The following is a 12,807-nucleotide window of genomic DNA, read 5'->3' on the forward strand; positions in this document are numbered from 1 at the left end:
TGGGATCAACTGACGATGTTACCAACAGTAAATTCTAAGTGGGAAGCATTCAAGGAATTAATCGTGGAAGCTACTAAAAGTTTCATACCTATTAAGAAATATTGTTCAAGGTTTAGGCCTAAATGGTTGTCAAATGAACTAATGAGACTCGTAACAGAGAAGAAAAATGCATGGGATGCATATAAATTATCAAGTGACTCAGAAGCCTATGGCAGATATAAGTTAATCTGTAATCAGGTCACAAAGGAGGTTCGGCAGGCGAAGGCAGATTACGAGAAATCCTTGGCAAAAGATGCTAAGAAAAACAGCAAGGATTTCTTTACTTATATAAACTCTAAAAGGAAGGGGATGAATCTGATTGGTCCACTTGACATCGATGGTTCGACTGTTGATGATCCTGCTCAGATAGCAAACAAACTGAATGAGTATTTTGCATCTACATTCACACGTGAGGAATTATTAAGGTTTGAAAATGGCAGAAGGTTATCAAATTGTAGCGGGGTGCTTAATGATCTTGTAATAACTGAGATCAAAGTGGAAGAGAAATTGTTGAAGTTAAACGTAAGAAAAGCACCTGGGGTGGATGGGATCTATCCAGTTATATTAAAGGAGGCGGCAAGGCAACTAAGCAAACCCTTAGCCATAATTATGAGAGCATCCTTGGACTCAGGAGAGGTTCCCACGGACTGGAGATGTGCAAATGTATCCCCAATTCACAAAGGGGGATCGAAGGGTGACACGAGTAATTACAGACCAGTTAGTTTAACTTCTGTTCCGGGTAAAATAATGGAGTCGCTGGTTAAGGATGCATTGCAGGATCATCTAGACAAGACTGCAGCAATAATTCAGACACAGCATGGGTTTGTTAAGGGAAAGTCTTGTCTGACAAATTTGATAGGATATTATGATGTGGTTACAAAAGAACTGGATGCAAAAAACAATTTTGATATCATATATTTGGATTTCAGGAAAGCTTTTGACACTGTTGTGCATGGAAGACTATTGTACAAATTGGAGCAGAATGGTATTAAGGGTAAGTTGCTACAATGGATAAAAGGATGGTTAAGTGCGAGAAGACAGAGGGTGGTAATCAATGGGTGCTGCTCTTCTTGGACTAATGTTATTAGTGGAGTCCCACAGGGTTCGGTGTTAGGTCCACTATTGTTTTGTATATTTATCAATGATATTGATGAAGGTATATCAGGCTTAATGTCGAAGTTTGCAGATGATACAAAGGTTGGCAGGGTTGTTAGTGACAGTAATGGCAGTCTGTTACTGCAACAGGATCTAGATAATTTGGGCAGATGGGCTAAGAAGTGGCAACTGAAGTTTAACCTTGACAAATGCAAAGTACTGCATATGGGTAGAAATAACCCCAGAGAAACGTACCAACTGTGTGGTACTACACTTAAGGTGGTAGAAAATGAAAAAGACCTGGGATTAATTGTGCAGTCAGATATGAAGTTCTCTGAGCAATGCAGACAGGCTGCCAGGGCAGGTCATGGGGTTTTGTCAATGATATATAGGAATTTTGCTAGCAGGGAAAAGGAGGTGATTATCCCTCTGTATAAGGCAATGGTCAAGCCACGCCTTGAGTACTGCGTACAGGTCTGGAGACCTAATTTTAGGAAGGATGTAGATTTACTTGAGCGGGTACAGAGAAGGGCAACAAGATTGGTGAGGGGAATGAAGGGATCCTCTTACCAAGAGAGGCTTAAGTTCTGCAAATTGCAGTGGCTGGAGACTAGGCACCTGCGCGGTGATCTGATTGAGGTATATAAGGCCTTGAATGGATTGAGCACGTTGAATTCTGATGGGATCCTTCCACTTGTTGAGATTACGAACCTAAGGGGGCATAAATTCAAATTAAGAAAAGACAGATGTAGAATAGATGTGCGGAAATTTGCCTTTAGCCAGCGGGTGGTTAATTGCTGGAACAAACTTCCATCTGTCGTTGTGGAAGTTGATAGCTTGAATAAATTTAAGGAGGAACTGGACAGGCATTTGGAGGGAATGGTGTGATTTTTTTTTTTTTTTTTTTTGGCTGATGCTGCATAAGCTCATACATTTGCTTTCTTGCATCACATGCCACTACTACTACTACTACTACTACTACTACTACTACCACCTATCTCATTTGGAAAGATTATAATTCAAACCTCATTGAGTGTTAAGGTAATTTGCAGCTATTGAACAAGCCCAGGAGGGCATTATTCAATAAACAAAACAAATGAGACTGAAGGATTATTAAAGACCTCTTGTTTCGACGGTAATTGATATGGTTGCCAATATCAGGTATTAATAGACACCAAGTGCCAAGCAATAGTGTTTATACAATTTTCTAGTGCAACATATAGAGTGCTCTTTCAAATTGATTCTGTTCATTTTGTTTCTAGTGCCTTTCTCTCCTCTGCTTATTGTAAATTTATGTACTTAAAAGGTTTTGACTAAGAACCCATGAAGGAAATCCACCTTTCTTTTCTTATTATATTCATTAACTTTCTTACTAACTAAACTAACTTTATCAGCTGCTTTGTCACTGGTGGTACCACTCCTGCCTCTACATAGCATGGCTGGAAACGTGTGTATAAAGACAACATCCGCAGCTAAAAGGAGCACAACATGGATTTAATGATTTGTCCTCCAGTAGAGCCAATGTGCTTTAACCAAGATATCATGAATGAAAAGGACCATGAATTTCTTCATAGGCCAGAAGGATTGAAAAAAGATTCAACTTCGCATGAAATACCATCTTTCCTTATTATGCATTCACTGAGTGCACAGCCACTAAGAAAATGTTCTCCTTTTCTTGTACAAAAAAAAAAGTATTGAAGTAGTAGCTGACTTCAGTCTGGGGGTCTCTTAATAGAAAAAGGTGGGAAGGAGCAGCAGTGCGTAGCACACACTTCTTGACTTGATCAGGGTTCGAGCCTGTCACCACCAAATACGGAGGATGCGGAAAGGTCAGGGAATGACCACTGCATATTCACGGAGCAATATGGCCTTAGTTGCTAATGCTCCTAAAAAAAAAAACCAAAACTAAACCAAATCTTAATAGAAATATTTCAACCAATGCATTCAGAACAGTTATTAATGAAAAACCTTTTAATGGGCTCCCAGTTTCAGTCACTCCTCATACTACCCCGAATAGCTCCAGGGATGTTAAAACAGAGTTGGCACATGGAGCATCATATTTACCTTTGGTACTCCCTTTTTGCTACAAACAGTTAAAGCTGGTTATCTGTTATGAAGAATTTATCCTTATATAATTTTGTACTGAAATTGAAATTTTATTGAAATTAAATCGAAATCATGACTCAGACCAGAGCAGCAAAGCAAAAGGCTCAAGCTAATGGGAGTGCTGTGGCTCAGGGGAGAACTGAGGGGGGGGGCAGTTGCCCTCTGAATCACAGCCTATTAAAATGCACTACTTGCTTGATGTTTGTGGACAGTCAGGTACGGGACATGATACTGCCATGGGGGATGTCTTTGTGTGTGCGCGATGCAAGGAGTGTAAGGAAATCAGGCGACAACTCAGCATTGTTATGGGCCTATATGAGAGCTTGAAGGACAGGGTGGATGCCCTCGAAGGATTATAAGTGAGGGGCCCATCAAGCTCTCAGCTGCCCACAGCAATGCCAGAGCTTGCACTTGGTCATCACGCAACACAGCGGCAGCCCCCCCAAGGCAGAATGCGCTGGTCCCACAGGAACTAGTAGTTGTTGGTGACTCTATTGTCAGGGAAACGGGGAACATGCTTTGTAAAAAGGATAGGTGGAATAGGACCAGGGTATGTCTGCCAGGGGCAAAGGTTGATGACGTTGTAGAGCGGATATCATCTTTTAAGGGCACAAAAGGTGATATAGTTGTACACGTTGGCACTAATGATATTAAGAGTAGGAGACCGGCGGAATTACTTAACGAGTACAGGTCACTGTTGAAAAAAAGCCGTGAATTAGGGTTGAATTTGAAAGTGTCTGCAATTCTGCCCAGACACGATAGGAGGGAGTATATGATGAGAGCCTTGTCGATCAATTTGGCCCTGGAAAGATTGTGCAAGGCTCAAGGGGTAGAATTTTTTTCAGCCTGGTCTGTACTTGTTAACAGGAGAGACTGCTTCTACAGGGATGGGATACACTTAAATAGAAAGGATGCAAGAATGTTTGCTGATGCTATCGAAGCAGTGTTAGGTGGATCGAAAAACTGCTAGATTGGGGGGAACAAGGACTAATAGATTAACAGTAGCCACTGGCAGAGGTGAAAGTGATTCTTGCACTGCTTCTATTGGAATGAGCCGCGTCCTGGAAAATAAGATGCAGGATAATTCAGAGACTGCTGGGAATCATTGGGGTACAAATAAACACATAGGTTGTGTTAGGGTAGCTAAGAAAAAGAACAGGTGCATGTATACTTGCGTGGATACCAATGCTAGGAGTTTAGTAAATAAATTTGAAGAATTTGAGGTATTGTTCAAAACATCAAAGGCAGACATTGTGCGGATTTCAGAGACGTGGTGTCACACAGATATAAGGAATGCAGAACTGGAATTTGGGGAGTACAATGTCTACAGAAAGGATAGACAGGATAGGAAGGGAGGAGCGGTTATGCTATTAGTTAAGAAATACATAAAATCCAAGCAGGTGAAGCCAGTCGACATTGCTGGACAGTGCAGTGTCGAGTCAGTTTGGTGTGACATAAGCATTGGGAGATCGGAATTGAGAGTAGGAGTGTGCTATAGGCCTAATCACTCTGATGAGTATAATAAGAAACTGTACGGGGAAATACAGTGGGCCAGTAAATCACAGTCTTATAATGGGTAATTTTAATTTCCCAGATATTGACTGGAATTTGGGGGCTGGTCACTCACACACTAGCAAGGCCTTTGTGGATTTATTGGATGATTGTTTTCTACATCAGCAGGTTCGGGAGGCAACTAGAGGGAGTAATACTCTTGATTTGATTATCAGTAGTGATTTTTCATGCATTAAGAATCTGCAGGTAAATGAACCACTAGGTGGCAGTGATCACAGTGTGCTGAAGTGGGATTTACTCAAAGAGGTAACTACCATTAGGGGTAAAGGGAAGGGTTATTGCTTTCGTAAAGGCGACTACGATGGACTCAGACAGTATTTAAATTCTATACGATGGGACCAACTGATGATGTTACCAACAGCAAATTCAAAATGGGAAGCATTCAAAGAACTTTTCTTCGAAGCTACTAGGCTTTACATACCAACTAAGAAATATTGTTCAAGGTTTAGGCCTAAGTGGATGTCAGATGAACTAATGAGACATATGGCAGAGAAGAAATGTGCATGGGATACATACAAATTAACATGTGACACAGAAGCCTATGATAGATACAAGTTGATCTGTAACCAAGTTACAAAGGAGGTTAGGCAGGCGAAGGCAGATTACGAGAAAGCTTTGGCAAGGGATGCAAAGAAAAAACAGCAAACAGTTCTTTACTTATATAAACTCTAGAAGGAAGGGGATGAATCAGATTGGTCCACTTGATATCGATGGGTCAACTGTTGATGATCTTGCTCACGTAGCTAACAAACTGAATGAATATTTTGCATCGACATTCACACATGAGGAGTTATTCATCAAGGGGAATGCCAGAGGTGTATTCAACTCTGGCAGTAAGCTAGAGAATCTTGTAATAACAGAGTAAAGTGGAGTAGAAATTGTTGAAGATAAATACAAGAAAGGCACCTGGGGTGGATGGGATCTATCCAGTTATATTAAAGGAGGCAGCAAAGGAAGTAAGCAAACCCTTAGCCATAATTATGAGAGCTTCCTTGGACTCAGGGGAAGTACCCATGTTCTGGAGATGTGCAAATGTGACCCCAATTCACAAAGAAGGATCAAAGGGCGACACAAGTAATTATAGACCTGTTAGTTTAACTTCTGTTCCTGGAAAATTAATGGAGGCACTGGTTAAAGAAGCACTGCAGGATCATCTAGACAAGACTTCAGTTATAGCTCAGACCCAGCATGGTTTTGTTAAGGGGAAGTCTTGCCTGACCAATTTGATTGGATACTGTGATGCAGTCACAAAAGAACTGGATGCAGGGAATAACTTTGATATTATATACTTGGATCTTAGAAAGGCTTTTGATACTGTTGCACATGGAAGACTGCTGCACAAATTGGAGCAGTGTGGCATTGGAGGCAAATTGCTGCTATGGATAAAGGGGTGGTTGAGGGGGAGAAGACAGAGAGTAGTAATCAATGCACACTGCTCATCGTGGACTAATGTTATTAGTGGAGTCCCTCAGGGTTCAGTATTGGGTCCATTATTGTTTTCTGTATTTATAAATGATATTGATGATGGTATATCAAGCTTAAAGTCCAAGTTTGCAGACGATACGAAGGTTGGCAGGGTTGTCAAGGACACTACTGACACTATGCTACTGCAACAGGATCTGGAAAGGTTGAGCAGATGGGCTGAGAGGTGGCAAATGAAGTTTAACATTGACAAATGTAAAGTACTACATATGGGAAACAGCAACCCCAGAGCAACGTATCAACTCTGTGGTACTACACTGACAGTGGTAGAGAATGAAAGGGACCTGGGGGTGGTTGTGCAGGCAGATATGAAGTTTTCTGAGCAGTGCAGATGGGCTGCAAGAGTAGCTCATGGTGTATTGTCGATGATATATAGGAATTTTTCTAGCAGGGATAAGGAGGTGATTATTCCCTTGTATAAGGCAATGGTATGCCACACCTAGAGTACTGTATACAGGTCTGGAGGCCTCTTTTCAAGAAAGATGTAGAGATGCTGGAACGAGTACAGAGAAGGGCAACAAGATTAGTGAATAGAACAAAGGGGTGCTCTTACGAAGAAAGGCTTAAGTTTTGCAAATTACAGTGTCTGGGGACTAGGCACCAGCGCGGTGATCTGATAGAGGTGTATAAAGCCTTGAATGGTTTGAGCATGCTCAATGCTGATGGGATTCTTCCTCTTGCTCAGAATAATCACCTGAGAGGGCATAAATTCAAATTGAGAAAAGACAGATGTAGGATAGACGTGCGGAAATTTGCCTTTAGCCAGCGGGTAGTTGGTTGGTGGAATAGACTTCCATCCCTTGTCGTGGAAGTTGATAGCCTAAATAAGTTTAAGGCTCAGCTGGACAGGTATTTCGAACGAACAGAGGGGTGAAGTGGACGTGGTTATTTTTTATTTATTTATTTATTTATTATTATTATTTTTTATTTTTTATTTTTTGGCTGATGCTGCATAAGCTTGCTTTCTTGCATCAAATGCCAATGCTAATGCTAATATACCAAACCCCATCAGATGCTGTTAGTGCCAAAAATACTGCCATGTTGAGCTGATGCAATCTGTCTGTGGATCAAAAGCACACAGTCAGTCAGAGTACTGACTGTCCTCCTCAATGCCCAAACTGCAAAGGAAATCATCTGGATTTCTTAAGACTTGTGAAGTGTAGAAACTTGGGAAAAATATCCAAAAATACAAGGTAGAAAGTAAAGTAACTTACCCAGAAGCATGAAAACAAATCTTAGCAAGCATGGCTGAACTTTCATATGTAGCAACTGTCAAAGGCTACAAAGCTCAAAGCTACAATGCCATTCAGGTGGCCACAGATGTGTTTAGAGAAACACATCTGTGGCCACCTGAGCCAATCAGTACTTTCCCCCATCAAAACAAACACAAGCTTTAGCAAAGTCAATGAAATAACATCTATTGTTGTGGAGTTCACAGCTTATATAAATTCAAGGCAGAACTAGACAAACATTTAGAATAAATGGATGGGTAAAATGGGAAGGGTTTTTTTTTTTTTTTGGCTGATGCTCTATAAGCTTGCTTTCTTGCATCATATGCTAATGCTAATAACTAACACTCTAATCACTATAGTATCTGACAAAGAGCCAGCCGCACCAGAACCTATCAAATCAGAGCACACTTTTTCTACAGGAACAACACAATTGAATTCCATTAACATGAAAATAGATGATCGTACATGCAAATGAAAGTTAGTAGATCTAGTTGGACAATATGATCCTGTTAGTGTGTTCCTAAAGAAACTTACCTAAACCCTGGGTGTCTCCTAATATAAGAAACTATATTATGTACAGACTCGACAGAAACCCAGAATCACTTGCTCATGGGGGGGTGGAGAGGGTTGCAATGCTTATTAAATCCAATATCCCATCCAGACATATTCCCTCCAAACTAACTTAGAAAGAGTGGTGATATGCATCTTCATTGGAATCATTTTAATTCTGGTCTCAGTTTATATCCTGCTAAATTTTTCTCTTGCTCATACTGATCTTGTTGATGTGATACCTCGCTTCCATCTCCACTTTGTATTTTAGGAGATCTGAATAGGCACAACCCATTATTTACTGACTATCTCTACAAAAAACCATTGTTGTACACTTCTGTAGGAATCACAGAATGCACTCTGACCCAGAATTGGGAAATCATGTTATACCCCTAAGCGACACCATCAGATTCCTAGGCTTAATATTAAATAAGAAATTGAACTTCCTAAAACACATACAGCATGTATGAACTATTTGTCTGAAGAAAAAGAACATTAGAATACTCTTCGCCGTGTTATGGGGAGCTGACTAATACTCCCTTCTTCATACCGGACTATAGTCCAGTACCAACTAGGCTATGGTGCCCTTGTATATGACTCAGCTAGAAAATCAGCACAGCAGTGGCTCAATCCCATTCAACACAGTGCCCTTAGAAAAGCTTTAGATGCTTTCTGAACATCGCCAGTCTGTAGTTTATATATAGATACACACAAACCTCCATTATCCCATCAGAGGTAGTGCTTTCTTAAGCAGCAAACCTCAGAGCCTTCCCTTTCATCCTGTCGGCCTTACCCCTTTAACCTTTCTTTGGCAAAGTACTACAGGAATAAACCAAATGAAAACAAGCCCACTGGAATCAGATTGAAAATCAAATACGGGCCTGGTGTTTCCAACTAGACAATATCCATTACGTTGTGACTCTTTTTGGCAATGGAAAAAACATTAGCTGGACAACCAAAATATATAATAGATAAATTCAGCTCATGCATCAACAAATTCACACTGTGTTCAAATATATAGTTCAAATATATCGGATCAAAATCTGGTACATGTGTTAGTGATGCAAAAGTTCCTCCAACCTGCATTATCTCAGAATCTCTCTCTCTCTCTCTCGTCTGCTTACAGTGTTTATGCACGCCTCCATAGCCAGGTGGGCAGGAGCAGCAGTGCTTAGCACACGCTTCTTGATTAGACCGGGGTTCGAGCCCGTGACCACCAAATACGGAGGATGTGGAAAGGTCAGGGAATGACCACCGCATATCCCCCGAGCAATATGGCCTTAGTTGCTAATGCTCCTAAAAACCAAATAACAAACAGTGTTTATGCTGCCAAGCAATGAAAATGGCTATTAAATATAAAAATAGAGAGAGAGAGAGAGAGAGAGAGAGAGAGAGAGAGAGAGAGAGAGAGAGAGAGAGAGAGAGAGAGAGCATATATTATTGCAACTAGATGAATACAATATAGATAAATAAGTAAAGTTGCAACTGTCCTGGTTAAGGAAGCACTGCAGGATCATATAGACAAGACTTCATTTATAGTTCGGACACAGCATGTCTTTGTTAAGGGGAAGTCTTGTCTGACCAATTTGACTGGATACTATGATGTGGTCACAAAGGAACTGGATGCAGGGAATAACTTTGATATCATATACTTGGATCTTAGAAAGGCTTTTGATACTGTTATGCACGGAAGACTGGTGCACAAATTCAAGCAGTGTGGCAATGGAGGCAAATTGCTTTATCTCCTATGGATAAATGGATGGTTGAGTGGGAGAAGACAGAGAGTGGTAATCAATGGACACTGCTCTTCGTGGATTAATGTTATTAGTGGAATCCCTCAGGGTTCAGTGTTGTGTCCATTATTGTTTTCTGTATTTATAAATGATATTGATGATGGTATATCAGGCTTAATGTCCAATTTTGCAGATGATACAGAGGTTTGCAGGGTTGTTAATGACACTAATGACAGTACGCTGCTGCAACAGGATCTAGAAAAGTTGAGCAGATGGGCTGAGAGGTGGCAAATGAAGTTTAACTTTGACAAATGTAAACTACTACATAAGGGAAGCAGTAACCCCAGAGTAACGTATCAACTCTGTGGTACCATACTGACAGTTGTTATTTGCATTAGCAACTAAGGCCATATTGCTCTGGGGATATGTGGTGGTCATTCCCTGACCTTTGCGCATCCTCGGTATTTGGTGGGCACAGGCTCGAACCCCAGTCTAATCAAGAAGCGTGTGCTACGCACTGCTGCTCCTGCCCACCTGGCTATGGAGGCGCCCATACTAACAGTGGTAGAGAATGAAAAGGACCTTGGGGTAATTGTGCAGGCAGATATGAAGTTTTCTGAGCAGTGCAGACGGGCTGCAAGAGTAGCTCATGGTGTATTGTCGATGATATATAGGAATTTTTCTAGCAGGGATAAGGAGGTGATTATTCCCTTGTATAAGGCAATGGTCAGGCCACACCTTGAGTACTGTATACAAGTCTGGAGGCCTCAATTTAAGAAGGATGTAGAGCTGTTGGAACGAGTACAGTGAATGGAACAAAGGTTGCTCTTATGAAGAAAGGCTTAAGTTTTGCAAATTACAGTGTCTGGAGACTAGGCACATGCGAGGTGATCTGATTGAGATGTATAAAGCCTTGAATGGTTTAAGCATGCTCAATGCTGATGGGATTCTTCCTGTTGCTCAGAATAATAACCTGAGGGGGCATAAATTCAAATTGAGGAAAGACAGTTATAGGATAAACGTACAAAGTTTGCCTTTAGCCAGCAGGTGGTTGATTGCTGGAACAGACTTCTAACTGTCGTAGAAGTTGATAGCTTAAATAGATTCAAGGCATAACTAGACAAATATTTGGAGCGAGTGGATGGGTGAAATTAGAAGTGTTTTTTTTTTTTTTTTTTGGCTGATGCTATATAAGCTTGCTTTCTTGCATCATGTGCCTATGCTTATGCTAATTTCACACAGTTTGTATGTTAATCTGAGATTACTGCTACCTATACACAGTACCTGCATTAGTCAATGTTAAACTTGAACTGCCATTTCTCAATTTATCAGTCTAATTTATTTCGATCTTTTCAGCAGCTTAACCTGATTACTGTCATTATTGACTCTGCCAACCTTTTTATCATTTGCAAACTTAGACAAAAGCCCGATATACCTTCATCAATGTCATTAATAAATAAAGATAACAACAATGGGCCAGCACTGAACCCTGGGGGAATCCACTAATAACATTAATCCATGAAGAACAGTGTCCATTAATTACCACTCTCGTTTTCTCCCATTCAACCATACCTTTATACAGAGCAGTAACTTGACCTTAATGCCACACTGCTCAAATTTGTATAGAAGTCTGTTATGTGCAACAGTATCAGAAGCTTTCCTGAAATCAGATTGGCCAGATAAGGTTGGCCCTTAATAAATTGATGTTGTGACTGCAGTATAACTGCATTACTTCTTTAACCAGTGACTTCATTATTTTCCCTGGAACAGAAGTTAAGCTAACAGGTCTTTACTGTTCCTGTTTATCACTCAATATGGCATGCTCTTTACTTTCCTTGCACTCAAATTTTGATAGTCTGTTTCTCGTTTTTAATTTAATTCTTTATCCATTATTTTCATAATTAATTGTCTACCTGAACAAACCAGGTCTTCAAACTTTTCATCATTTTTATTGGTGTTGTCTGTGTGCATGTGTGTGATTGGGCAACAGTCTTGTGCGTAATTATGGACATCTTCCTTATCTTCTTTAAACCTTTTGTGCTAGTCTGAATCATTATTTCATCCCAATAAATTTTATTCAACAAATTGTGTTCAAGTTGCATGCAGAACTTGATGTTAATGGTTGGCATTATTAACATTAGCATAAAACAGTGCACAGCACAACACAAGATAATCTCTATTCAGTCTTGTTACTTTATATTAACACTTCATATAGTTCAAATTAGTTCCTGTTTTTTTTTATTTATTTTGCTTGTGTACAATTGCTTAATTAAAAACATTATATATCAGGTTCTCCAAACAATAACAGCAAACCATCAAATGAAACATATGCAAATGGTACCTTCACTGATCTCAGCATTCCTGTTTATGCTACTGTGAAAGGGGTAAGTAGTAAACAGAAATTATTCCTTAATTTGAACTCATACTGATTTATTCCATATGTGTTGGCTTTTTGTACAAGTGAGATAAACCAGTTATTGATTTAATATATATATATACAAGTGAAACTTCCCTTTAACGGACAGCCATGGGGAACGAAAATGTGTCCGTTAGAGAGAAGTGTCCGCTAACAAGAAGTCTGAGGGATAAAAAAAAAAAGAAAGAAAGAAAAATTGTTAAACGTTTAATGTAAAATTAAATTAAAATATATACAGATTTTGAACAATATTTTTGTAAATAATATACAATTACATACACAAGAGATAAAGAAAAATTGTTAAACGTTTAATGTAAAATTAAATTAAATTATACACATATTTTGCACAATATTTTTGTAAATAATATACATACAATTGTGCTATGCATATTATGACTTTATCTTAAGAAAAATACATACAGTAATCACTTATTTTCTTCTGCACCTTCTTCCGGCTGATAATTTTGTTTTCAACATTTGTTTGGAGTGAAGAAACCATCGAAAGTCCTTCAGTATCTTCTTCAGCGGCGAAAAACATTTTTAAACGATTGATTTGTATGAGCGCTTCTTCTATTTTCATCGG

The 12,807-nt window shown here is 39.6% G+C and overlaps 1 protein-coding gene across 1 annotated transcript in view; it reads left to right on the top strand.

Moving 5' to 3' along the window:
* The window catches only part of LOC150085112 (pleckstrin homology domain-containing family H member 1-like), a 919,142-nt gene that overhangs the window by 645,782 nt on the left and 260,553 nt on the right, over window positions 1-12,807 (top strand). The window contains exons 9-10 of the mRNA XM_090376468.1: window positions 7,084-7,122; window positions 12,117-12,192. Of these exons, the coding sequence (XP_090232594.1) occupies window positions 7,084-7,122; window positions 12,117-12,192 (115 nt within the window). The remainder of the gene's footprint in view (window positions 1-7,083; window positions 7,123-12,116; window positions 12,193-12,807) is intronic.

Source organism: Mastigoproctus giganteus, chromosome 6 (assembly GCF_048544385.1).
Source record: "Mastigoproctus giganteus isolate SK-2022 chromosome 6, ASM4854438v1, whole genome shotgun sequence".
Classification (NCBI taxonomy): domain Eukaryota; kingdom Metazoa; phylum Arthropoda; class Arachnida; order Uropygi; family Thelyphonidae; genus Mastigoproctus; species Mastigoproctus giganteus.